Raw genomic sequence first — 27,974 nt, 5'->3', positions numbered from 1 at the left:
AAGTTAGAGTCAATTTCAAAGACATAATTTCCTTGCATTGATAATACACAAATTAACTTATTTCTGCAAAGGAAATCTCAGGGTTTCCACCTGATTGATTATGAAACCAAGAGCAGCAAGAATCAGACATGGTGGGAGTTCCACACAAACACGAAATGCTGGGGTTTTGTCTTTCACTCTTTTGCTGTGGTTTTGAGCAAATGAAATGTCAGACTTTGCTACTTGTTCATTTGCTGCATGAAAATGGCATTTGTGCAGTTCCAAAGGGACATTAACAAACAAAGAAGAAAACTGGGGTATTTGGTTCCCACTTTCAATGGAAAGCTTAAGGATGAGCCATTCGACTCTCTGAGAACATTACTGACCTTTCCACAAGCAGCTATGGAAACTCTAGCACAAAATAAAACAGGAAAGCATCACAATCCAGACCTCAACAAGGAGCTAAGGCTGCCTGAAGAGTATTTTTGGAAAAGCATTATTTAATAACTTAGAAATTATTTGCATTGCAGTAAATGTCTTCTGAGCATGCAGGGATTTCAAGTTCTCTCACGACAGTATGAAGGCTGGAGGGAAAATGCCTTTCCTGCTGTGTTTTTAGTAGGGTTCTGAGTTAGAACTCAGCATGAAGCCGGCACTTGATAAAGAAAATTTGCCACAAGAGCCAGGGTGGAGCAACCAGGAGGCATCCCCATGCTCATCCTGCTCCTCGACTGCAGGCACGTGCTTGCCTTGCTGCCAGCCAGCCTCAGCTCACTGCAGGAAACCCAGAAATCTGGGTCTGACCCTGCAGACAGACTGCTCACAGCCTCAGAACTGGGAATTTCTACCCTGTGCCCTGGCTCCTGCCATTGAATCTCTGCTCACAGCCTCAGAACTGGGAATTTCTACCCTGTGCCATGGTCCCTGCCATTGAATCTCTCCTCACAGCCTCAGAACTGGGAATTTCTACCCTGTGCCCTGGCTCCTGCCATTGCACCTCGTGCTCACAGGCTAGAATTATGGGTTTTTACCCTTTCCTGCGGTCCCTGCCATTGAACCTGTGCTCACAGCCTCAGAACTGGGAATTTCTACCCTGTGCCGTGGTCCCTGCCATTGAACCTGTGCTCACAGGCTCAGAATTGTGGATTTTTACCCTTTCCTGCTGTCCCTGCCATTGAATCTCTGTTCACAGCCTCAGAACTGGAAATTTCTACTCTGTGCTGCAGTCCCTGCCATTGAACCTGTGCTCACAGGCTCAGAACTGGGAATTTCTACCCTGTGCCGTGGTCCCTGCCATTGAACCACAGCCTCAGAATTGTGGATTTTTACCCTGTGCCCTGGCTCCTGCCATTGAACCTCTGCTCACAGCCTCAGAATTGGGAATTTCTACCCTGTGCTGTGGTCCCTGCCATTTAATCCGTGCTCACAGGCTCAGAATTGGGAATTTCTACCCTGTGCCATGGTCCCTGCCATTGAACCTGTGCTCCCAGGCAGAATTGTGGATTTTTACCCTTTCCTGGTCCCTGCCATTGAGCCTGTGCTCACAGGCTCAGAATTATGGGTTTTTACCCTTTCCTGATCCCTGCCATTGAACCTCTGCTCACAGGCTCAGAATTGGGAATTTCTGCCCTGTGCCATGGTCCCTGCCATTGAACCTGTGCTCACAGGCAGAATTGTGGATTTTTACCCTTTCCTGATCCCTGCCATTGAGCCTGTGCTCACAGGCTCAGAATATGGGTTTTTACCCTTTCCTGATCCCTGCCATTGAGCCTGTGCTCACAGGCTCAGAATTATGGGTTTTTACCCTTTCCTGTGGTCCCTGCCATTTCATCTGTGCTCACAGGCTCAGAATTTTAGATTTTCACCCTGTGCCCTGGCCCTGGCACCCTGTGAGCGGGTGGCACAGGGCTGTCCCAGCTCTCCTGTGCAGAGGGGATGCTCCTGCTCAGGGCTGGCCCTGGCCCTGCCAGGCTCCTCTCTCAGGAGGAGCTTGCAAGGATCTCAGGATCCCTTGCTGCAGTCCCAGGGGATGGAGGGGAGCAGGCTCCATCCAGCAGACAGGGGCTGTGCACACACACGGGAGGGATGGCAGCTCTCCAGGTGGACAGGTCTGAATTCAGAGCACTAATTAGCACCGGTCATTAGTTCTGCTGTGCTGGTACTGTCTCACTGCTTCCCTGTTTACACAGCAGCAGTGGCTTTCACTGGGCACCTCAAACCAGCCTCAGGTGCAAACGTCACAGAAAGCAAAGGAGCACCTGAATTCAGACAAGATCCACACAGCCAGGCAGGCACAGTCCTGAGGGAGCCCCAGACCATTCCTGCTCAGACCATTCCTGCTGGGCATGCTCTGAGGAATGGCTGAAAACCAGGATGGAGCTCTCGCTAGACCACGCCAAGGGTAATTTCATCCTGATCTGATGGCTTGGAGTTGGCCAATAATGCAAAGCATGCTTGCATAGCAGTGGTTCCAGCACACATCCATGCAAGGTGGGGCTCTGGTCCCATGGTCAAGGCAGGAGTGCAGGAGGCAGGACAGGGGAAGGAGAATTCATGCCCTAAAATACCTGCATGCTGTCCAAGGTGGTCTGGGTGAAGTGCAAAGCAATAAATCCCAAACAAGACACAGTAAACAAAGAGATGTGAAATGAACAAAGAAATAAAACCAGTTCTGAATAATTATTTTTACATTTCAAAGCAGTCTCTCAGAACAGCTACACGAGTGAAAACATGCACCAACACAAACAACACTGCAGAAACCAACACTGAAACTGATCTGAAACTGCAAAAGGCACACTGAACAAAACGCTGGAAATAATGTGCTTGTGGCAATAAAAAGCAAAAGCTTTGGAAATCAGAGGTTGCAGACAAATCAGCTACATCAGACTTGTGCTCAGCTTGAGGGGGTAAATAATCTCTTGCTTGTCTTGTTTCTCTTTTCCCGCATCCTGCACTTTGCACCAGGCATTAAATGATAACTTCAGCTAAAACAAACTTCATACACATGATGCTAATGAAAGCCTGTGAGTGCAACACACTCTGTGGGAATATTAACTTTTAAAAATAATAACAAACAATTGCTTTAATTTATTTTTAAAGTTGATCAGTGCACCAGGAAAAATCCACCTTTCACTGAGGCATGGCCAGCAAGCACATCTAGAAATACTGTGGGAAGGTCAAAAGACTGGAAATTACCTCTAGGTAAAAGCAAATTTCTAAAGGAGAGAGTGACAATGCACTTGCTGTTACCCATCCTACTTCTGCCTGCTCTTTAGGATATGTACATTAACACTTAGAACCATTTCATGCCTTTTCCTCAGGCAGAAAATGAAGTGTTCTCTTTGCAGCACACCCTTGGAAGGTTTTGGAAGTATCTCAATTCTTTCATTAGGTTTACAGTCTCTGCTTCTTTGACATGTTGCTTTATGTTTATTAGACAGTATTTAATTAGGAACCCTAGGTAACTGATTGGTATTTGCTGCTGCATTTCCAGCCTAATAAATCAAAATTCTCATCATTAATCACTCCCTTTAACAAAAAAAAATGGAACATACATCACTTCCAACAGCTCAGCTTAATGCCCTCCTAACTGAATTATAAATCTTAAAGGATGCAATTATATCAGAAGAGAAAAAAAAAACCCTCTTTGCCTACATATTCCCTGAAATGCTCACAAGTGATGATTGTAAATCACCCTGTTCAGAAGGGACCTGAAAAAGCCAAGGGAAGCCAGGGGATCTTACCTCTAGCAACTGAACTGCTCCTTCATGCTCCTTCTTAGCTTCAACCTGAGCCTTGTTTGAGTGGCAGAGGAAAGAGGAAAGAGAGGGAAAAGGAGGAAGAAGGAGAATGAATTAGTCATGCCACACACAATCTGCTGTGAGCACACAGAGCACACACTCAGAGCACTTTCCATCCTGCAGGGGTGGCTGTGCCAGCTCTGCTGGGCACTCCCAGCCTGGCAGGAATGTTCATTTTGGGGTGTCAGAGCAGGGCTGCTGTGCTGGAGCAGCACCAGCACGCTCTCCACGCTGCCACATCCCCTCCAGCCTGGCACTAATGTTCATTTTGGGGTGTCAGAGCAGGGCTGCTGGGCTGGAGCAGCACCAGCACGCTCTCCACGCTGCCACATCCACTGCAGCCTGGCAGGAATGTTCATTTTGGGGTGTCAGAGCAGGGCTGCTGGGCTGGAGCAGCACCAGCACGCTCTCCATGCTGCCACATCCCCTCCAGCCTGGCACTAATGTTCATTTTGGGGTGTCAGAGCAGGGCTGCTGGGCTGGAGCAGCACCAGCACGCTCTCCACGCTGCCACATCACTGCCAGCCCTCCCTGGAGCCCTCCAAGGTCCATCTGAAATGCACTTTGTTGTGCACTCTGCAGGGCTCGTGGGGCACAAACCTCCCAGAGCAGCTGGGAGAAAGCAACACAAAAGTTAAGCTCATTCTTTGAATGAAGCAACAGGATTTATCACCAAAGTAACGAGCTCACAAAAAAAGGCAACCACGAGACAGGCTGTTGGAAAAGGGGAGCAACATTTCAGGTCCAATCAACTGAGTCCAAGACAAAAAGAGGGAATAAATAAGGGCAGAAACGTGTATTTTATTCAGTTATCAAATTTTGGTTGGGAAAGGCCTAAACCTTAAAACCAAATAAATAGCACTCAGTAACTTTGGGTTATCTTCATTTTATTTCTGTTTTAGTTTTCACTGTCTCCTTTACTGAAACTGGCCCGAGATAAGCACAGATTTTGGTAACCACAGTATCATTCTGCACATTTCTCACCATGGACAAGTCAGACCCTCCTGCTCAGTGGAGGAGAGCCCCCAGAGCCTGTCTGACTTCATGTGCCAGACAGCCCCAGCACGGACACGGGAGCAGCTCTGCTCAACTGCACGGCTCAGGGCTGCCCCAGCCCTCCGTGGCACCTGGCCCAGGCCAGAGCCACCACCAACACCAGGGGCCAAACCACAGGACAAAACCACAGGTCAAAAAAACCACAGCCCAAAACCACAGGTCAAAAAAACCACAGACCCAAACCACAGACCCAAACCACAGCCAAAACCCACAGACCAAACCCACAGACCAAAACCACAGACCAAAACCACAGGTCAAAAAAACCACAGACCCAAACCACAGGTCAAAAAAACCACAGACCCAAACCACAGGTCAAAAAAACCACAGACCAAACCCACAGACCAAACCCACAGCCAAAACCCACAGACCAAACCCACAGACCAAAACCACAGATCAAAACCACAGCCAAAGCCACAGACCAAAACCCACAGACCAAAACCACAGGTCAAAAAAAACACAGACCAAAACCAGAGACCAAAAAAAACCACAGACCCAAACCCACAGAGCCAAACCCACAGACCCAAACCACAGCCCAAACCACATACCCAAAACCACAGATCAAAAAAATCACAGCCAAAACCACAGACCAAAACCACAGCCAAAGCCACAGACCCAAAGCCACAGACCGAAAACCACAGATCAAAACCACAGACCAAAACCACAGACCAAAACCACAGACCAAAACCACAGACCAAAACCACAGATCAAAACCACAGACCCAAACCACAGATCAAAAACACAGACCCAAACCCACAGACCCAAATCCAGAAACCCAAAACTACAGACCAAAACCACAGACCCAAATCTACAGATCAAAAACACAGACCAAATCCACAAACCTAAACCCTCAAACCCAAATTCACAACCCAAACCCACTGACCAAAACCATGGACCTAAATCCACATACCAAAGCCACAAACCAAACCCACAGACCCAAATCCACAAACCCAAACCCACAGACCAAAACAGCGCCACAGATCAAAAAAACCACAGACCAAACCCACAGACCAAAACCACGGACCCAAACCCACAGGCATTAACCCACAAACCAAAACCACAAACCCAAATCCACAGAACCAAACCCACAGACCCAAACCCACAGAACCAAACCCACAGACTGAAACTACAGACCAAATCCCCAGACCCACACCACCAGAACCAAGCCCACAGCCCCTGCCCCAGCCCAGCCCAGCCCTGCTGTACCCATCAGTGACTCTGGCTGGCGAGGGGCACAGTGGTTAACCCACAAACCAAAACCACAAACCCAAATCCACAGAACCAAACCCACAGACCCAAACCCACAGAACCAAACCCACAGACTGAAACTACAGACCAAATCCCCAGACCCACACCACCAGAACCAAGCCCACAGCCCCTGCCCCAGCCCAGCCCAGCCCTGCTGTAGCCAGCAGTGACTCTGGCTGGCGAGGGGCACGGTGGCAGCAGGGACAGCAGGGACAGCAGGGGACAGAGCCTGCAGCCATCCATCAGGACACATCCAATAAACCTGCCCAGAGCTCTGGCAAATGGTGGCACAGCCTGCACCAGTGGCATCTCTCCTGAACACCAAAGTGCCTGGATTAAGGTTTTCTTACAGAAAAAGGCTGAGGCCCCACCAGCACAAAACCCTGAAGGACAATATCGTGTTCTTCCTCCCAGGCTGAGAAATCTGATGGGTCTGTGCGCTGAGAATTAGAAAGAGAATGAAGTCTCATTTCTATTCAGGATGTGGCAGCAGAGGCCCGGGGCTGCAGCAGGGGCTGGCTCTGCTCTGGACTGCACTTTGGCTCACCAGGCACCGAGGTGTGCTGTCAAACCCATCCTGACACTGCCCGGACCTCCCACTTCCCTCTGGAAACACTTCTTCCAGTAAAGACAGCTCCAACAAAAAACCAAAAGGGAAGAAGGAATTCAACACGCCCTGGGTGCACTGGGAGGCCAGCTCTGGATGGAATGTGAGCCATCACTCCTGTTAAAGCTGGCAGGGATGTGCTGTAGCTCCTCAGCTAACAGATTTATTTAAAATATTTACCTGCTGAGCGTGTTGCCCTGGGTGGAACACCAAGTCCAGCACAACCTGGGCTGTGCCTGGTGCCTGTCACTGCAGCTCAGCACGGAGCAGCTCACAGGCTGCTGCTGCCAGCCCAAAGGGGGCTTTGTTAGAGGGATGTAACAGAAATTAGCAAGAAATGCTGCATCCTCCTTTGATTTCTTTCCTTTGCCAGGAAATTTAAGTCCAACATTTATGAGGCAGTTCTAATAATAACAGCTGAATATAACCAGAAATGGCATTTTGCAGTGTGCCTAAGTACACTTATTGAGAAAGACTAAAAGAAAATTAACTGCAAGATTTCATTTGGTCAACTACAGCGTTCTATTTCAAGCAACTATATTAGATACATCTTTTATTCTGCTGAGAAGGTCCCTCCTTGCCAATTCTCTACCAAATGATCATTAGCAGCATTATTTCTGTGTTTTAACCTAGCCCAGCAATTGGAAAAATCAACATTAGCACTGAGACAATTGCAGCTTTAAGTGACTTTGGCAAAACTGAAATTCAACATGATGGTTTTTGTATTATAATGAATACTGAGAAATTGCAGTGGGGAAAAAAAGGAAAAAAGTCTTGAAGTGATGTGTGAATTAGAGAATGACCTTGGAAGGGAGGTGTTTAAGCAGCTGCTGTTTCTGTGCTGGGCTGATGCACCAAACCCTCGCCACAAACGTGACACGTTCTTGAAAAGGAAGACAACTGAGAGGTGTCAGTACCTTGACAAGGCTTTATTTTCTCTAATTTACTGGAGGAAGGTAGCAAGAATGGCAAGTCTGGAAGAGGGGCCAAAGAAACCCTACCAAAGGTGGCTGTGTCAGTGAGAACTTCACAGCACTCCGGAAATGGGAGAGACCTCGGACTCTGACTGGCAAGAAATTAGGATTGCTTTCCTTTGTGACATTCCAGAAATGCAAGTATTACCATTACAGGGAGGGAAGCAATGGAAATGCAAAGGAGATCCATGAGGTTGTGCCATGCTATCCCTGCTGGGGAACAGAACAGCTCAGACACTCCGGGCGAGTTCCAGGAGCGCCCATCAGCCCTGGAGCCCAGGCAGCACCCTCCTGCTCCAGGGCACGGCAGGGCAGGCAGCAGCTGCCCGGGCATCACTTCAGTCCAGGGCTGCCACATGCTCCTCTGTCCCTGCAGCTCGTGGTCACACCTGCCTGTCCCTTCCTGTCCCCAGGTGCCTTCTGCAGCAGCTCCAGCCCTGTCCCGTCCCATCCCTGTCCCTGTCCCTGTCCCATCCCTGTCCCATACCATCCCTGTCCCCTCCCAGGTACCTTCTGCAGCAGCTCCAGCCCTGTCCCATCCCTGTCCCATCCCTGTCCCTTCCTGTCCCCAGGTACCTTCTGCAGCAGCTCCACCCCTGTTCCTGTCCCGTCCCATACCATCCCTGTCCCCTCCCAGGTACCTTGTGCAGCAGCTTCATCCCTGTCCCCTCCCTGTCCCATCCCATCCCATCCCATCCCATCCCATCCCGTCCCTGTCCCTGTCCCGAGGTACCTTCTGCAGCAGCTCCATCCTTGTCCCTGTCCCCTCCCTGTCCCTGTCCCCTCCCCGGTACCTTCTGCAGCAGCTCGATCTCCTTCCTGCCTGTCCTGTCCCTGTCCCACCCCTATCCCTGTCCCCTCCCTGTCCCTGTCCCCTCCCTGTCCCCTCCTGTCCCCGGTACCTTCTGCAGCAGCTCGATCTCCTGCCTGTCCTGGCCCACCCCTATCCCTGTCCCCTCCCTGTCCCTGTCCCCTCCCTGTCCCATCCCATCCCATCCGTGTCCCCGGTACCTTCTGCAGCAGCTCGATCTCCTGCCTGTCCTGCCCCTGTCCCACCCCTATCCCTCTCCCATCCCTGTCCTGTCCCTGTCCCTGTCCCATCCCTGTCCCTGTCCTGTCCCCTCCCTGTCCCATCCCATCCCTGTCCCTGTCCCCTCCTGTCCCCGGTACCTTCTGCAGCAGCTCGATCTCCTGCTGTTTGGCGTTGAGCACAGCCAGCGCCTGCTCATGCTCCAGCTCCAGCTGTTGCCGCCGCTCCGCAGCCTCTCGCATGTGCTGGGCAGGGAGGAGAGAGGAGTCAGGGGACAGGGACAGCTGCAGCCACACAGCCAGGGGTGCGCTGCGCCCCAGAAACCTGCCTGGCACCCCAAAGGCAGCAGGGAAACCAGCGGGGGCTGGGGCTCGGTCAGGGCGCTAGCCAGAGGAAACTGAGGCACGTGGACATGCGCCCCTGCCAGGACCCAGGCTGTGACAGTGCCAGGACCCAGGCTGTGCCCCTGCCAGGACCCAGGCTGTGCCCCTGCCAGGACCCAGGCTGTGACACTGCCACGCCCCAGGCTGTGCCCCTGCGGGACCCAGGCTGTGACAGTGCAGGACCCAGGCTGTGCCCCTGCGAGGACCCAGGCTGTGACAGTGCCAGGCCCCAGGCTGTGCCCCTGCGAGGACCCAGGCTGTGACAGTGCCAGGCCCCAGGCTGTGCCCCTGCGAGGACCCAGGCTGTGACAGTGCCAGGCCCCAGGCTGTGCCCCTGCGAGGACCCAGGCTGTGACAGTGCCAGGCCCCAGGCTGTGCCCCTGCGAGGACCCAGGCTGTGACAGTGCCAGGCCCCAGGCTGTGCCCCTGCGAGGACCCAGGCTGTGACCCTGCAGGACCCAGGCTGTGACAGTGCAGGACCCAGGCTGTGACACTGCAGGACCCAGGCTGTGCCCCTGCCAGGACCCAGGCTGTGCCCCTGCCAGGACCCAGGCTGTGCCCCTGCCGGGTGCCCGGGACAGCAGGACCCATTCCATCCAGCCGTCTCACGTTCTCAGGGAGCGTTCTGCTGCCAAAGCAAATCCATTGCAGGAAATGCCCCTGCCAGCTCCCCAGTGCCCCTTTACCCGGGATGTGCTGCTGTGATTTGCTTTGCAAACGCTGACCCAAAAGAAACAGCTTACCTTTGCTGCTCTCTGCCTGCTGCCTGCAGAAAATGAGACAGGACAGAGCTAACACAGGTGGGTTTGGGCACCAGGGACCACCCAGAGCTCACAGACAGCTCCTGAGGCATGTTTGATGCTAGTGGCTCAAAGCAGTGTGAGAAAGGCTCCTGGGAGGGGCACAGGCTGCACAGTGTCAGCACACCCTTTGCAGATAGAAATCTTTTTCATTACAGGTTAATATTACTCCCCAGCATCACTGTAGCTTTCAAACACCCTCATAATAAATGGGAGCTAAGAAAGATCTCTCTCTAGATTCTGATCTCTTTCCCGGTGAAGCTGGTATTAAAGATTTTCATTTTCCAAATTACATCTATTCCCATAATAGCCTCAGAGCAGAGGCACAATGCCTTATCTGAGCACCGAGTTATTACACACAAACCTGGAGAAAGCAGCACTTGGGAAAACAAATGCGGGGGGAAAATGGACAAGAACAGCCCAAAATATCTCTGACTGTCTACAGGAGAGACTTTTATCCAGCTCATCTGTAACCTGCAGTGAGCTGTTACTGCCTGCTGGGTAGGCAGGGCCAGGGTTGGGGTTTGGGACAGGGTTAGGGTTAGGGTTTGGGTTGGGTTTGGGTCAGGGTTAGGGTTGGGTTTGGGTTTGGGTTTGGGTTAGGGTTAGGGTCGGGGTTTAGGTTAGGGTTAGGGTTGGGTTAGGGGTTAGATTTTGGGTTTGGGTTAGGGGTTATGTTTGGGGTTAGGGTTTGGGTTTGGGTTAGGGTTAGGTTTGGGTTAGGGGTTAGGTTTGGGTTAGGGTTTGGGTTTGGGTTAGGGGTTAGGGTTTAGGGTTAGGGTAAAGGTTGGGTTAGGTTTGGGTTAGGGGTTAGGTTTGGGTTAGGGGCTGGGAGACACAGCTCTCTGAGTTTGCTGAGGCTCCCATCCTCTCTTTCCAATTTTGACTTTGCCTGTGCAGTGCAGTGTACCTGCAGGTGCTGATAAGGCAGACAGAGGTCTCTGGGTGCCTCTGGGCTGCTCTGAGACCCTGTCAGTGCCTGGGGCTCCCATTCCCAGCCCTGATCCCAGCTGAGAGGGGCATTCAGTGCCTGGCTTGCAGTGCAGCCCTGGCTGAGCACCAGGGAGCCAGGAGAGCAGGGGAAGGACAGGGCTGATGGGATCTGGGCTTATACACACCTTCAGGACCTGCTCTAAGTTCTCCAGCTTGGCTTGGAGCTGGTGTTTTCCCCTCACAGCCAAATCTCGCTCCTTGGTCACTCTGAGAAGGGCTTCTCGAAGATGGTCATAGTCTGATTTTACCTGGAAAAACAAAACAGGGTCACTGCCCAGACTGCAGAGAGGGCAGGAAATACACAGCTGGCACAGACATCTCTGTGTGCCAAAGTGAGGAGAGGAGGAGGCTCAGAGGAAAAGCACAGCACCTCAGGAGGGAATGTGCCTGTCTCACACAGAACAGCTCCTCAGCAGGGACTGCAGGCTGGCAGCCAAACTGCAGCTATGCACAACCGTGTAAATGAAACAAACACACTCTATCACACACTAAATGAATGACAATCAGAACATTTCTGCATTCTCTGCACCTCAGGGGCCTCAGAGATGGGTGTGCTACACAAAGGGGCAGAGATCTAACATATATATACATATATATTTAATAAAACTCAATTTTCCATTTCTTCTGGACTCTTTTAAGTGTAATCTCCCTTCAGAATAAACTCAAATACACATGACCAGCCTGTGTTAACACTTGAATTCAGTGTAGCTGCAACTCAAAAATCAGTATTCTTCTGCAATAAACCCCTTGCTCTCCTTAAAACATTTCCATACAGAAGGTATTTAAAGGATCAGATACTCATAACAGATTTGGTTTATGATTTAATTCATTTGGTCCTATGTTAACCAGTTCAGCAGGATCAAGTGTTTTCATACAGGATTTTGTGAATAATCAGTGACTGCTTCATAAACAGACACAGAAAACAAAAAAAAAATACATTGAATTACTTCAGCCTGCCACGGGAAAGTTCTTTCTCTAATTCAGATCAGCTGGAAATTTGATTTCTTAGTCCTGATCACTTTATGAGTTTGAGATCTGTACTGATGCATAACAGGATTATTACAGCTTGTATCATAGCAGAAACTGCATTTTTTACATGAAGAAAGAATCAAGCAGGAATAAACACCTGGGTATTTTTTATTTATATTATTTATTATAAACACCCAGTATTATTTTCACTTACATTGCCACTTTCCTGCAGTGTTTGCAGAAGGTAAGGAAGCAGCAACATTTCTATTTTGTTTGGTTTGCTTTGTTTGTTTTTATTTCGGTTTTGTTTGCTTGGTCTGGGGTTTGTTTTTTTATTTGTTTGCCATTTTCTAATGCCATGTTTTGAAAGCTGATCCAGCCTCGTTATTTGCCTTCTGGCTGCAGTTTGTTAACTTGCAAATTTTGCCATGGACCAAACAATGAGAATGGCCACAGCCAGCCCTTGCATTCAGCCCTGCAGAAGGGCTCTTTGGAGTGCAGTGGGCCAGAAAAAAAGAGAGGAAAAGGGAACAAATCGTGTTTTCCACAAGATCTGATGCAATTATTGCCAACCTCAGGATTATTTTTTTTTTCTGCGCACGGATTTTCCTTTTCCCTTCCTCCCGGGTTTGGGGCTAAGGAGCTGCTGGGAGCAGCAGCAGCAGCTCCAGGCAGCCCTGCCATCCACCCCCTGATGATCTGATCCAAGATGTGCAAGCAAACAGAGAGGGCCTGAAAAATAACAATAAAAACCTCCCTGGGAGGCAGCAAAGAGCCCAGCCTTGGCTGCCTCCCCCAGAGCTGGCAGGAGAGACTCCACTGCCAGGAAATAAAGCAGGGCAGGGGTCCAGAAGCCCCCTGAGGGCAAAAGCCAGCAGCTGGAATGGACACACCTCTGTGTTCACACACTTCACCCTCCTTTCAGCGCGTGTTCATCACCCAGAGCCTGGCAGAGCATCCCTGTCCTGACGTGCAGCCAGAGTGAGGAGCCTGGCCTTGAACATCAAGGTCCTAACTGCACCCTCAGGAATGTATTTTTATGTATTTAGACAGCAGTGAAAGCTTGCAAGACAGCAAAAGTAAAAATCCTCCTGTGGATGTGAGGACTGAGTAAAGAATTCCCAGCAGGAGGATGGCTTTAGTGGATTTAATAGAACCTGACAGCACTGTCTGGGTAACAAGGTTCTGCATTGCCTGCAGAAAGGCATCTGTTGCCCTGTGTGCTAGTTTGCTCATCCATCAATTATTTGTGTTTTTAAAAAAATCTTGTACCCTATTCATTTATTTGCAGCTCTTTTTCTTGGAGAATCACTGCTGCCAGTAAGGTGGAAGGGCTGCCCTGGAACTCTGTGACTCTAATCCCTGTGACAGGCTTTGGATGGTGCAGGACAGAACCCAGCCAGGAGCAAGGGAAAACCTGTGGGCTGCAGGGACCTCAAAGGAAATTAACACTCTTCTGACCTTTTCTCCTGCATGTTGGCCCTGTAAATGACTCACTTCAAAGGTCAGGTTCACCACCTCCAGTTCATTTCTTGTTTCCTCCAAGAGCTGGATTTGAAAGGCAAAGCTGACTCACCCTCAGGGCTGCAAGTGCAGCCCCTGCCATGGCCCAGAGCTGGGGCACAGCCTGCATGGAAAACTGCCCTAAAACCCCTGTGAAGAAAAAAAACCTGCCCTAAAACTCCTGTGCAAAAAACTGCCCTAAAACCCCTGTGAAAAAAACTGCCCTAAAACCCCTGTGCAAAAAACTGCCCTAAAACCCCTGTGAAAAAAACCTGCCCTAAACCCCCTGTGCAAAAAACTGCCTTTAAACCCCTGTGAAAAACCCTGTCCTAAAACTCCTGTGAAACCTGTGCAAAAAACTGCCCTAAAACCCCTGTGAAAAACACCTGCCCTAAAACCCCTGTGCAAAAAACTGCCTTTAAACCCCTGTGAAAAAACCTGCCCTAAAACCCCTGTGAAAAAAACTGCCTTTAAACCCCTGTGAAAAAACCTGTCCTAAAACTCCTGTGAAAAAAAAACTGCCCTAAAACCCCTGGGCAAAAAACTGCCCTAAAACCCCTGTGAAAAAACCTGCCCTAAAACCCTTGTGCAAAAAACTCCCTAAAACCCCTGTGAAGAAAAAAAAACTGCCCTAAAACTCCTGTGAAAAAAAAACTGCCCTAAAATCCCTGTGAAAAGAACTGCCCAAAACCCCCGGCAGCCAAAATTGCCCTGCTGTGCCACCCTCCTGTCTGTCTGTCCCTGCCCAGGCTGTGCCACCCTCCTGTCTGTCTGTCTGTCCCTGCCCAGGCTGTGCCACCCTCCTGTCTGTCTGTCTGTCCCTGCCCAGGCAGCCCTGCCTGCCGCAGCTCCCGCAGGCAGAGAGCTGCACACACAATAAATGACATTCCATGGAGCACTGTTACACACAATGCAGAATAAACAAGCAAGACAGCCTTACTGGTTTTAGGTGTTTTACTATTTCCATCTGATCCTTCCTCTCAAAGCACATGTTAGCAAGCAGCACAGGAAAGCAGCTGGACATTTTCTGATGGCTGCACCTAAAAACTAATGAATTCCTGCAGAGAAACTATCAACATGAGTGTTTCCCACTACCACTCTCAAGGTAGAGGAAGAGCTGCTCAGAAAGGCTTGCATTTGAAACAAAATCACTTGGCAATTGGATTTGCTTCATTTTAAAAATAGGAACTTTTCCGTGCAAATTATACCGTTCTAACAAAGGAAAACAAATGCAGCTTTACCCCTCTAATCAGCAGGCTGAACTTAGCATAAGAAACACCACACAAAAATAGCTCTTCTTAAACAGCCCTGCTAAAAAAGGGCACAGGAACCCTGTGGTGGCCTTGGGAAGCACAGAGCCTGGGGAGCAAACAGCAATCCCCTCCTGTCACCTCAACTGTTTAAGATTTTCTAAGCCTTCTGATGTTTGCGTTCTTGTAGCAAACTTTCTCACACACTTTCTGCAAACAACTTATTGTTTTGCAGTCTTTTACGGAGGAAGGAAAATTTGACAAACCGTTGGTTTGTCCAGTGTCATTGGAGAGGTGGCACTGTCACCCTCCAATCCACTGCCACCTTTGGGAATCTGGAAATGTTGGACTCACAAAAGACAAACAAATGTTGGACTCACAGAAAACAAACTCCCTTTTTTCCTGCCTGGAGAGCAGCAGCGTGTCTGCGTTGTGCTGTCTCCTGTCCTACAGTGACACCCTCCTGCTGCTCTCCCCTTCACAGACCCTGCAGGTACAGGCCCAGCCCAGCCTCTCCAGCCCAGCCCAGCCTCTCCAGTCCAGTCCAGCTCAGCCCAGCCCAGTTCAGCCCAGCCCAGCTCAGCCCAGCCCAGCTCAGCCCAGTTCAGCTCAGCCCAGCCCAGCCCAGCCCAGCTCCCATCACTCTGTCACCCGCTGCTCCTGCTGCTCCCCACAGCAGACATTTATCCCCCCTGGAAAGGGAGGGAGCCATTTCCTGATCTGTTTTCCTGATCCCTTCAATGCAATTAGCCAGACTGGCTTTCACCAATGCTCCTCAAAAAGCTTTTCCTTCTTGTCATGCACGAAGAGCAGAGAGCAGCAAACAAGATCAGCTGTTGTCATGGTAACATCATGCCCCAGCAGGTGAAAAATTCACTCTTGTGGCACTAAAAAAGGATGAAATGTACTGAACCTAAGCGTAACATCAACCACAGCTCAAAAAGCTTCGTGCTTTTCCCAAAGATTGGCAGATTTTTTAGCAAGCAATGTAGAGATGCAAATGTCAAAAAGCCTGGTGTGAACTCTGGTGACATCAGTAATTATTCAGCTGTCTCAGAGTCATTTTATCAGGCAGAAACTTATATTAATATATTGCATAAGTTTGGCAATCTCTATGAAAAGTTAAGCCCAATTTTTAGAAGTTGTAAGTGACTTGAAAACAGAAGATAATTTTTCATTTCAAGACAGACGCGAGAAAAATATGCTGAATAATTTTAAGGATTAGGTGCCAGAAGCATCATTCAAAAACAGCTCTTCATGCTCCAGAAATTCTGTTTTCAGAACAGATAATATTACAGCCTTCAAGTAAGACTGCACAATCCATTTTTCATCTGCTAAGCTGAGGTGGTACACAGAATCACTGAACAAATGTATGAGTTAAGCAAAGTATTCTGGACCAGTGCTTGCCCTGCGTGCTCTTTTAAGGGAAGACCAACACTGGTGCTGATCTTGGACCCAATTTCTCTGTTTCAAACACAAAGAGCCCAACAGCAGCTGCTGAGCCCGAAGCCCATCAGGGAGCAGGAAGGGTCTGGAGCACAGAGCCCATTTCTGCACAAAACCAGCTGGGAGCAGAAAACTGCTAAAGCAGAGAAATGGCAAGGGCAGGAACAATGGTGCACAACAGCCTTGGTCTGTGAACTGACTGGAAAATAAGTGAAGGGGAAATAACCCCCAAACCCAGCCAAGAGCTGGGCAGGGACAACCACCCCAGCAGGGAGAAAACTCTGGGCAGAGTAAAGATCATCACTGCCACTGGAACACAGGACTGCACCAGGACAAATGCTGAACGTTTCTCCTGCTGAATTAAGGTTACAAACAATCATCCCAATGCTCACAATATTTAGCTTTAGCCTCGTCATTTTAAATTTTTTCATTTCATCAGAACCAGTTGTTGAGGCAGCTGTAAATGCAGAGCTCAGGAAGTTCTCAGGAAAGGCTGAGGGGAGAGGAAAAGAGAAAAAGAAAGGAACACTGAAAACCACCAAGCACAAAGAAGCTCTTATGCTCTCTATTTCAAATTGCTGCTTAGCAGAACTGAACAAAAACCATTGTACTTGATTAAAGCAAGCCTCAGGTGTCATCTTTGTGCAGAAGCTCCTGAGCCATCCCAGGCAGCAGCAGCACTTCTGAACTCTCCCAATCACAGTGAACAGCAAACCCAGGGTGGAAAATCTGTTCATGAAGAAAGAAATGGATCTCTCACGAGGCAATTGTAACTCTCTGTGCAAAACAAAACCTTGGAGAACCTTTTAAAACTACAAAAAAATTTAAAGCTGCAAAAAATTTCCAGCACTTCAGACACTGGAGTCCAGACACTGTCAACTGTATTTCCACCTATTATTAATTTCATTAGCATATACTTTCTTTTCCTATTGAACTAATTTTCCATTGTTGCTTATGTTTTCTCATGATATATTTATTTGTTCCAAGGAATGCTGAGAGATCTTTGGTCCTCAGGCAAACTAATTAGTTTTAATAAAGCCAGAAGAAATTAGTTTGGATAAAAAAGGAACAGATAACAGATGCAAGTGATGCTTCTGGCTCGCAGTGGGCTGAGACAGAAGGTTAATCAAAGGGGAGTATCAGTTTATCTCCCATTATGAACAAAGATTTTGCAATTAGGCAACATTTCTAGGCACATGAAGAAATCACTGAATTATGTGTTCATGTGGTGACTATCAGAGAACCTCAGGAAAAATCATCTGACAATAGGCCTGTGTGCATCTGCAAGGGCTGGGAGGGGAGGGTGGCAAAGGAATTATTGCAAACTCTTCTCCTCTGGAGATGGAGATGAAATCTCCCCAGCCTGACACTGAAATGAAACTGAGCATCCCCGAATTTCCCCAGTGCAGCTATCAGCAAAAGGAAGGATGAAGGTGGAAATTAAAGATAGCCCCAGATGGCTGCACATTTATGAAGTTTTCTAGAACATAAATTTCATCTCATTGATTCTTCTTTGCAGCTATCAGCTGAAGAATGACACCTGACTGCAGAGGAGATTCCCAGGCAGCCTGAGGCAGCAGGGACCAGATCCCTGCTCCATGGCAAAATGCCTGTGATGGAACAGGCAAAACAGCACCTGAAAGATTGGTACTTCTGCTGAAATGGGCTGAGAATGGGCAAAAAACCTGCTGGGAATGGGAAAAACCTGCTGGGAATGGGCAAAAAACCTGCTGCAAGTGTGCCAAACCTGCTGGGAACGTGCCAGACCTGCTGCAAGTGTGCCAAACCTGCTGGGAGTGTGCAGAAGCCACGGGCTTGTGCTCAGAGCCTGCTGCAGGATCCTGCTCCCTCCCTCCTGTCCTTTCTGCTGGGGAGGCAGCAGCCCAGGGAGGCTGTGAGCTGCATTTCCTGCAGAGGGATCCTTGTGAGCTGCATTTCCTGGGAATGGGCAAAAAACCTGCTGGGAACGGGCAAAAAACCTGCTGGGAACGGGCAAAAAACCTGCTGGGAATGGGAAAAACCTGCTGGGAATGGGAAAAAAACCTGCTGGGAATGGGAAAAAAACCTGCTGGGAATGGGCAAAAAACCTGCTGGGAATGGGCAAAAAACCTGCTGGGAATGGGAAAAACCTGCTGCAAGTGTGCCAGACCTGCTGCAAGTGTGCCAAGCATGCTGCAAGTGTGCAGAAGCCACGGGCTTGTGCTCAGAGCCTGCTGCAGGATCCTGCTCCCTCCCTCCTGTCCTTTCTGCTGGGGAGGCAGCAGCCCAGGGAGGCTGTGAGCTGCATTTCCTGCAGAGGGATCCTTCTGAGCTGCATTTCCTGCAGAGGGAACCTTGTGAGCTGCATTTCTTGCAGAGGGATCCTTCTGAGCTGCATTTCCTGCAGAGGGAACCTTGTGAGCTGCATTTCTTGCAGAGGGAACCTTGTTTTCTGCATTTCCTGCAGGGGGAGGCTGTGAGCTGCATTTCCTGCAGGGGGAGAGCTTGTTTTCTGCATTTCCTGCAGCTCGGGTCCTGCTCCAGTCCTGCCCAGCTGGAGCTGCCCTGGCTGAGGAGCCTCAGGCTCTGCACCCTCAGCACTCCGAGGATGCTGCCCTGGCCCAGCTCCATCCAGCTCCCTGCCAGCCCCTTGGGAGCCCGTGCCTGGCTCAGAGCTCAGGCTCCGAGCCCTCCTCGCTGCTGTCAGCACAGCTCAGCATGACTCAGCCCTGCTGCTGCCCAAAACGGGCGTTAAGCACATCATTAACCAAACGAGCTACTTGCCTTCGCTCTTGCTTTGGGTGACTGGAGTTGTCTGTCCCCTCAGCTCAGTCTCCTCTTGCTGGCTCAGCCCCAGCCCCCGAGGCTCCCAAAGTGCCCCAGCCAAGGGATCTGCAGGGCAGGGATGGACCCTGAGCGTGGCAGCCTCAGCCCTGCTGGAAATCCCTGTCCTGCTCCCCAGACAGCCTGGCAGGAAATCCACATTTTCTCTCTGCCAGATTGTCAAATGGCATTATTTCTTCTTATGTGCAAAATGTGTGCTGGAAGTTGCTCAAACGCCAAAACTTGTCTGATCCTGCTGTCGTGTAGTAGAGAATAATTTCTATATTTAGGAAGTAATTGCTTTGCTGTCCAGTGAAACGTACACTAAAAAAGTCATTTCCTCTAGGCAAGTCCTCGTTTTGAACACCAATCCAGACTGCAGTGACACAAGCACTCAACCTCTGGGAAAAGGAAGCTGCAATTCCATTGTTGCTGTTTTGTGCTCCCTTGTGTTTCACAACACAATCCAAATAACAACAGCAGTGCTCAGATGTCATCCAACACACACTTACAAAGTGCTTGGCAAATCAAACCACTCCGTTCTCCTGGATAATATTTCTTTTTGTGGAGGATTCTGACTCCCCCAGCTGTGGTTTTATTGGAATTCCGAACAAAAAGCTGACATTTCGAACTCCTCAGTGCAGATGAAAGGAAGGAAAGGTTCTGGTTTCAGATGCAGCCTGCCTGCCACTGCTGCCCTGGAGCAGCTCCTTGCCAGCCTGGATGCTGGGAGCACCAAGACTTTGATTCCAGGAATTTCAGAGGACTGGACTCCCAGCTCCTAAAGCCTGAAAGAGGCTGGAGTGAACGGCCAGGCAAAGCAGCTGGCAGCAGAACAGTTTGCTGCCAGCTGAAATGGCTCCTGTGCCAGCCCCACAAGGTGGGTTTGAAAGCCCCTGCCAATGCCAGCCAGAAAACTGGCCCCAGCCCCGAGGCAGCAGCAGCCCTGCTCTGCAGCACTGCCCAAGCAGCTCTGAGAGTCCCCAAATTACCACTGCACTAAACACAGATTTCACAGAGCCTCCCTGCCTGCTCCCCCCAGGTTACTGAACACGGTGTTCCCTTCCCCAAAGGCAGAGATTTCCCACTCACACCCCAGGGGCTGGCTTGGTTTTACAGTTAATTACATGGTAATGTGCTAAAAATGCTGCTGCATGGGAGGAGCGCAGCCCTCTTCGTTTTCTGCATAAGGACACAGTCCTATTTCAGGGAAATTCTTTCCAGAATCTGAATAGCTGAGATCCTGCACAGGGTACGGCCCAGCTCATCTGTCAATCTAAACTGGTTCATGTGACAAGAAAAGGCTCTCACAGGGCTAGAATGCAAAAAAAAATAACTGAAATTAAAATCCAAAAGCCCAAAAAGCCTCCCAAACCCTCCTACTGATACAGCAGCCAGCCTATAAAGATTACATGACTTTTAACACACTTTTTAATTGCTTTTAATTATTAACATTTACGCTGCCCTCGAAATGACAAAGTGTCTCAGCTGGAGTCAGGGATAAATTTTTAATAACGTTGGAAAGCAAAGCAAGAAATCTCAGTGTGGACTCCCAGCCTGCCCAGCATCACCTGTGAGTTATTCCGAGCACGTGGAGGAAGGTCAGGCTCCTGGGGAAGGCTCAGAGCACTCTGCAGAGCTGGAAATGTCTCTGCAGGCACTGGGGACTGTTTGGCGCAGCCAGATAGCACAGAGACACTGGCTTCTGTCCTTAATGAGAATTAGCAGCATTTAGCCTTGAAAAGGAGCCAGACTCGACTGTCAAACGCTCTGGTCCTCAAGGAAATGGAAAAATATGGAAGAAGATGGGAAAACTGAACCTGGTTCAGAGCTATGGCTGCAGAATGAGCAAACCAGGTTCTGGCTTCCTTCTGGCCCTTTGGAACAAACCTGCAGACAACACCTCCTGCTCCAAACACAAACCATGGAAAGCTCAGGTGGCAACAAATGCACCAACCCATCTCCACAGGCCATGGCCATCTGCAAAAATTCACTGCTAAGCTGTAAAGCTGGGTCATAAGAGACTAATTACACGAATGAAAAATGCCCAGAATACATCTTCTCACTATTGTTACTTCTCTTATATTTAGGGCTTTAAAAAAAAATTCTACATTGACTTCAGATCAAACCATTGCCAAATTTGCAAACTACACAACATTTTATGGAGAAAAACAGGATCAGTTTCTCTTGTGAATACATTTTGGTCACTCTTTATCTTTTACTTCCTCCCAACTTCACAATCTTGGTTTACGTTTCAGAATCTGACAGGAGCAGGGCTTATTCCAACTAACCCAAATTACAGGTATCAATTAATGGCTCATGCTTGTTTGCCAGCTCCTGCAAGCAGAAGGGTGGATAAAAATGTATTTACAGCAGAATTTAATTACCCATTTTCAAGCCACTGGCCTCCTGGCAAAAGTCTCCCAGCGTAGTGCAGAATAGGACTTGGATTAAGAATTAATTTACTGTCAGGAGTGATCTGCAATTTAACAGCTTAATTGAGTTTGCTGTGAAATTGGTTGGGAGCTCTGGAGCCTGAGCTGGCCCAGAGCTGCTGCAGCCAGGCAGGGTCAGCATCCATAAACTCAGCCAGAAACCAGAGTTTGGGTCAGCATCCATAAACTCAGCCAGGAAACAGAGTTTGGGTCAGGATCCATAAACTCAGCCAGGAAACAGAGTTTGGGTCATGATCCATAAACTCAGCCAGAAACCAGAACCTCTCCCATAACCAGGAGCTGCTCAGGATCCATAAACTCAGCCAGCAAACCAGAGTTTGGGTCAGGATCTATAACTCAGGCAGCAAAGCAGAGCCTCTCTGTGGCCAGGAGCTGCTCAGGATCCATAATTCAGCCAGCAAACCAGAGTTTGGGTCAGGATCTATAACTCAGGCAGCAAAGCAGAGCCTCTCTGTGGCCAGGAGCTGCTCAGGAAAACTCTCCCATGAAGTCACTCTGTGCTGGGATCCTTTCAGCACCAGACAGTGGCAGGCTTAGCTCCTCACTTTGTGCACCCAGAACAGAATTTTCCTCCTGTGCAATCATCCTTCCATCCCCTCCCTGGATTCCTGCCCAGGGGGAGCTGTGGGGAGCAGAGCCACCCCCATCTCAAGTGGGAAGCCAGGCTGCAGCCCTGGAAATGCCAAGGCACAAAAAAAGCATGCCTGTCCCAATTTCTTCATGTTATTTTGGCATACTTTAGGAAAAAACCCAACAACACATAACTCATTAATTATAACCTTTCAAAAGTGTTTTCCTTCCCCCCCAACTGCTAAAATTTAGCGGAGCTGCAGCCAAAGTTCTAATAGAACTATTTTTAGCTCATGCACAGAACATCATGAAGTAGGTCTCATCCTTCTATTAATGCAAATGTGTTTAAGCAGCCAGTGCAGGAAACTTTCAAAGGTGCTGATCACCGTTCCTGTGCACAGCACAGACAGGCCAAGGGAAGGGACACAAGTGGCAGTGCCAGCAGGCATGCCCAGCTCCACACAGTGACAGCCAAGTGCAGATTGCATTGCCATCTTTACATATTGCACTGATTGCCACACCCAACAACCTGTCAATGCACCCTGCTCTTACCTTCTGCTGTCTGAGCTGAACTGCCCGTGCTTTAAAAATGGAAATGCTTTTGGTGGTCACATGCACTGGCTTTCTTTGGAAAGTGGTTCAGTGCTGATGAAAGGGACCAGATTGGAGCTGCCTGATAATCCACAAGGAAAACAAGGCACTGGCAGGGCAGGGGCTCAGGCAGCTCCCTCCAGTGCATCTCCACTTAAATCCCCGGGAGGAAAACTGGAAACAACAGCACGCACATCTCCCATCTCTGGCTGTGCCTGCTCAGCCCGCAGCAACACCCAGCAAGGGCTGAATCCTCTCTGCCTTGCTCGAGTGAATCGTCCCAGACACATCTCTGACAGCCCAAGCCACGGCACTTTTGGCTCTGTACGAGCATGTCTTTAAAGTGTGTTGCTCATTATTTACAGGGCTCGTTATCTCCTTGCTGCGCTGAGCTTGACCCCTTCCCCTGCTGCACCCACTCCTCTCAGGTAAAGGCTGGAATGTGTCTGAAACTTCATGAAAAGGAAATAAACTAACCAGTAGCAAGCTTCAGTGAAATCCAGCAATGAGATCTCCCCACTGTCAGAACCTGGAGACAGCTTCAAAAACCAAGATTTCTGCAGAAGCAACCAGGTCCCCCAGAGCCAGCTGGGAGCACAGGGAGGGAGCAAGGGAGAGCATCCCAAGTGCTGAACCTGGGCTGCCCAAAGCACCCTCACTGGGTTTGGTGTAATCACTGCTTGAAAGCAAAATCTACATCCCTGTGCATTCTGTAAAAAGGAGCCAAGCAGTCCCCTAAATAATTTGTAAATGAAGTGTCAAGCCAAAACAGAAACCTGTCCCACACCACAGCTCTGAGTTCAGCAGCACCACTGGGCCTCAAGGGTTTGTGTGGGGTTTAAGATTTACATTTTTCAGCATCTTCTCAATACTTTGCCTCCAACCACTGGACTGGACAAGAAGCCTTGAAAGATTCTGCAGTCTGATTCATTAGGACAAAAGTTAATTAAATCACATCCTCTCCTCAGACATACAATTTTGTCTTAAAAGATGATTAAACAAGAGACAAATGTAATTAGGGCAGGAAAAAGTATAAGACAAAACGTTAATCTTATTTTGTGCTTTAGAAAAATGGAGCAATAAATCACCTTGGCTTTTGTTTTGCAGTGACTGAGAGCACACTGAGAGCCCTCAGCCTTGCTGTCCCTACAAGCACCACACCTGAGGCAGTGTGGGGGGAAACTGAGGCAGCAGATAGTCCACTTGGGAGGGAGAGAACATCTAAGCCTGGCTGATGCAGATGGAGCCTTCCAGAGAGCAAGCAGCAAAATCCCGGGGTGGTGAGGGGATGGAAACACAGCCTGCACCCAGCACACAGCCAGAGTGAGAAACACAGCAGCCCCTCTGAGAAACCCTGCTCCTTTGAGAGAGTTCCTGCTCCTGAGAGAGAGTCCCTGCTCCTCTGAGAGAGAGAATCCCTGCTCCTCTGAGAGATCCCTGCTCCCCAGGCAGGAAGGCTGGACTGGAGGGAGCAGAGCCCTGAGCGTGCCCCTGGCTGCTGCTGGTCTGAGGTATCCAAGAGAGATGTGGGACCCCCAGGATGCCCCAGTGAGTGCCCAGGGTGGGTGTGACCCCCAGGATGCCCCTGCCCAGGGTGGGTGTGACCCCCAGGATGCCCCTGCCCAGGGTGGGTGTGACCCCCGGGATGTCCCACTGCCCACAGTGTTACCCCCAGGATGTCCCAGGCTGGCTGTGCCCCCTCCCCAGGCTGGCTGAGACCCCCAGGACGTCCCAGGCTGGCTGTGACCCCTGCCCAGGCTGGCTGGGACCCCCAGGATGTCCCAGGCTGGCTGTGCCCCCTCCCCAGGCTGGCTGAGACCCCCAGCATGTCCCAGGCTGGCTGAGACCCCCAGGATGTCCCAGGCTGGCTGTGCCCCCTGCCCAGGCTGGCTGTGACCCCCAGGATGTCCCAGGCTGGCTGTGCCCCCTCCCCAAGCTGGCTGTGCTCCCTCCCCAGGCTGGCTGAGACCCCCAGGATGTCCCAGGCTCAGGCTGGCTGTGCCCCCTGCCCAGGCTGGCTGTGCCCCCTGCCCAGCTGCAGCACAGCCCCAGAGCTCTGCCCCTGCTGCCCTGTGCCCCTGCCCAGCACAGCCAAACCCCTGGGGTGCCACTCTAAGTGCCTTCATTGAAAGGTCAATTTGGAGCCAACAACCTCTTCAAACAGTGGGAGTAAGAAGATTGAGTTCTAGGGGAGAAGGAAGAAAGGTCAGCCTGCTTTCATGGCTACTAATTCATCCCAGCCTCACACTGGACATGTCTCATTGTTTGGGCTTTAAATATCCTTTCCTGCTTCTGCTCATTCAGGAATGTAATGACCTGCTTGAAATATGATTAGGAAAAAAATGCTTTTTAAAACCCCATTAAGATCTATTTTTGATGGAAGTTTCCTGCATAGCCTGCAGCTAAGAAAAGCTTTTATGATGCTGGCACGGTATCAATAAACTCCAGACAGAATTGTGCATTTGCACAGCTAATAGCTGATCTAGAAAATGCCATCAGCAATGGAGAGCTGTACAAGTCACTGCCATGATACAGAGAGAGAAAACTGGAGATGGAACAGTGAAGCTCATCAGGACCCAATGTTTGAACATGCTTCAAAGAGATGACAAACTAAAAAAATGCAAATACATCTTAACCAACATCAGCACTCTCCAAACCCCAGACACTGCCTTTGGCCATGGGTATTGCTGGTTCCACTGCTGAAAACCTCCAGGGCACACCAGGACAGTGGCCAGGGCACACCAGGACAGTGGCCAGGGCTAGTTCCCTCCTGGAGCCAGCTGGGGGACATCATCCCAGCCAGAACTGCTGGTTTTATCACTGTGCCAGCACCCAGACTCGCCATGCTGCCACCACTGGGAGACTGAAACCATCTCAAAGCAAGCAATGAACAGGTTCTTTTTCTCACAGCAGTTCTTGCTGTTATTCAAACACCTCCTGCTCTGACCTGGGCAAGCAAAGAGACCAAACAGCACCTGGGGATGGCCCAGAGGGAGGATGCTCAGGGAGGCTCAGAGGGGGCACAGGGGGACTGCAGAGAAAAACTGGGATTGCAGAGAAATTCTGGGATTGCAGAGAAAAAGAGGGGGCACAGGGGACTGCAGAGAAAAACTGGGATTGCAGGGAAAAACTGGGATTTCAGGGAAAGCCTGGGACTGCAGGGAAAGCCTGGGACTGCAGGGAGCCCTGGAGCAGCCCCAGGTGCCCACGGAGGGCTGGAGCTGCTGGTGCTGAGCCTGGAGAGGCAGCAGGAGCCCTCCCCGGGGGGAACAGATCTGTTTTCACACAGGTAAAGTTTGGTTTGCTGGAAGGGAAGCACAGCAGGCCGAGGGAACCTGGCTCTGGAGGGAGCAGGTCAGGTTTACACCCAGGTAAAACTGGGTTTACTGACACACAGGCTCTTCACCTCACAGTGCCAGAGGGAAAAACTGCACCTCGTTTTTCTGGCCTCCAGTGGAAATGGCTAAAGCTGCAGCGAGGCACTGAAAATGAAACAGGAGAGAACAGGTTCAAACTTAGCCCCAGTGCACCGCAAGCACAGCATGAAAGAAACATTATTGAGTGTTTTGTTGGGAAATTTTAGTTCTGGCACCGGAGTTTCTGGCTCTCTCACTCCCCAAGCTCCAGACTAGGAAGCAGCAGGGGTGTTTAACAGAGGCTGCCTTGGTGCCCCGAGCTCACCCTGTCCAGGAGGCTCTGCTGTACCTGGAGCTCAGGTGCTGCCCCAAACCCTGGCCCAGGGAGCACGGGCCATGGCTGGGCTCAGCCTGGCTGCTGCAAACAATCATTTCTCTCTTCTGCTCTTAAGACCCAAATCCAGACCAGAGCTTTTTGCTTTGCAACGCTTTTTGCCTCCTGAAGGCACAAATTCTTTGCGTGGAGGAAATACCCAGGGGAGTCCCCAGTGACCCCAGGAGGGTTTTCTGTGAGGGAGCTGGGTCTGGGTCTGCCAGCAGCCCCCTCCCCTCCCTCCTTTCCTGCTCAGGGAATTCTGACACTGCAGGAAAAGACTGACTCCACTTTTCCACCAGAAATGTCTTTCAGCAGACCTTAGCATTCAGTTCACATCACTGCTATGTAATTATTCTTTTCAGAAGCAGAGATGCAAAGGAGGCATTAACAGCCGTTCAAAATATCACATTTATGCACTTTTCTCTTGTCATATTAAATATAATTACTTCTGATGCAATCAAACTCATATCCTTCACATGGATAAATCCAGCACCAAATTTAGAACCTCAAGCTTCAAACATCAGGCTCTTCAAGCAAAGCTTTAAGCCTTTACTTTCAGTCCAGTGAGGTACAAAGAACAGTGAGAACATAAGGTTTAAAAATGGTATTTTTAAACAAAATTTCTTTAAATTATTCTGTTAGTTACTGGTGGCAAAGTGCTTTGAAGATCAAAGGTGACACATGAACTGCATCTCAGCCCAGCAGCTTGGGATGCCAGCCAACTGACCAAGCCTTCTAGAACTTTCTTCTCTAAATTCAAAAAGTGCATGAAAACCAGAGCACGTGCAAACACCCAGAGATGCGACCAGAGAAGTTCTGCTGCTATTCAGAGTCAGGGGGGATGCTCAAGCCAGGCTGGGATGGGCTGCTCAGAGCCTCAGGCTCCTGCACTTGTTATTCTGCAGCCAGGACCTGGCATTGGAGTTATTTATTTTTTGTTTTTACCCCCTCCCTTCAGGCTGGGGCTGCCCCACAGGCACAGCTGTGTGCTCAGTGTCAGGGCTGCCACGGGGCAGGAGCTCAGCAATCACTGCAGAGTGCAGCTCAGGGGGGTGCAGGCAAACCCCCCCAGGAACCCCCCAGCCCCTGGGGCTGTGCATGGAAACAAAACCCAGAACCAGCCCGGAGCGTGCAAAACAGAACTTTTCTTCAAGAGCAGCAGCTGTGAGAACAAAGCCAGGACTTACTGAGAGCTGCCAGGGATGAGGCTTTGGAGCTCAGGTGGTGACATGAGACCTGGAAATCTGTGTCTCTTCTATAAACCAGCTCTGATCAAAGATCTTCTGTGAAGCTGCAGGCTGCAGGCATGATGGGTCATTTCCAAACTGTGCGGGAGAAAAGAAAACCAGTCAGTGGCCAGGTTGTTACAGCTCCCACGTGTGCCCACCTGCACAAAAACAAACATCAGCTCCCCCTGTGCCCACCTGCACACAAACATCAGCTCCATCTCTGCACACAAACATCAGCTCCATCCCTGCCCCCCTGCACACAAACATCTCTGTTTGAGATGAGGGAACTCCCCCTGGGCTGTGCTAGAGGGGTCCAAGTGTCCTCCCCAGAGCTGCCCCTGCCCAGGTGCCTGGGGAGCTCAGGACTGCCCAGGGACACGGCAGGGACACAGCAGGGACACAGCAGGGACACAGCAGGGACACAGCAGGGACACAGCAGGGACACAGCAGGGACACAGCAGGGACACAGCAGGGACACAGCAGGGACACAGCAGGGACACAGCAGGGACACAGCAGGGACACAGCAGGGACACAGCAGGGCACAGCCACCCCAGCAGGG

At 50.1% G+C, this 27,974-nt stretch overlaps 1 protein-coding gene across 4 annotated transcripts in view; it reads right to left on the bottom strand.

Annotated features, from left to right (window-relative positions):
- The window catches only part of RIMBP2 (RIMS binding protein 2), a 91,219-nt gene that overhangs the window by 36,157 nt on the left and 27,088 nt on the right, over positions 1-27,974 (bottom strand). For 2 of the 4 annotated variants that reach the window (XM_041410304.1, XM_041410305.1), the window contains exons 2-5: positions 27,374-27,511; positions 10,993-11,115; positions 8,832-8,936; positions 3,723-3,773 (exon numbers count right to left, since the gene is read on the bottom strand). In XM_041410304.1, the coding sequence (XP_041266238.1) occupies positions 3,723-3,773; positions 8,832-8,933 (153 nt within the window). In that variant the 5' untranslated portion in view covers positions 8,934-8,936; positions 10,993-11,115; positions 27,374-27,511. Of the gene's footprint in view, positions 1-2,546; positions 2,568-3,722; positions 3,774-8,831; positions 8,937-10,992; positions 11,116-27,373; positions 27,512-27,974 lie in introns of all 4 variants that reach the window. The other 2 variants (XM_041410303.1, XM_041410306.1) reach the window with 2 other exon arrangements.

The sequence above is a fragment of the Onychostruthus taczanowskii genome, unplaced genomic scaffold (assembly GCF_017590055.1).
Source record: "Onychostruthus taczanowskii isolate IOZ18803 unplaced genomic scaffold, ASM1759005v1 scaffold32, whole genome shotgun sequence".
NCBI classification, from domain to species: Eukaryota; Metazoa; Chordata; class Aves; order Passeriformes; family Passeridae; genus Onychostruthus; species Onychostruthus taczanowskii.
Note: the sequence above shows the minus strand (reverse complement) of the source record. Positions and strands in the feature narration are given on the sequence as shown.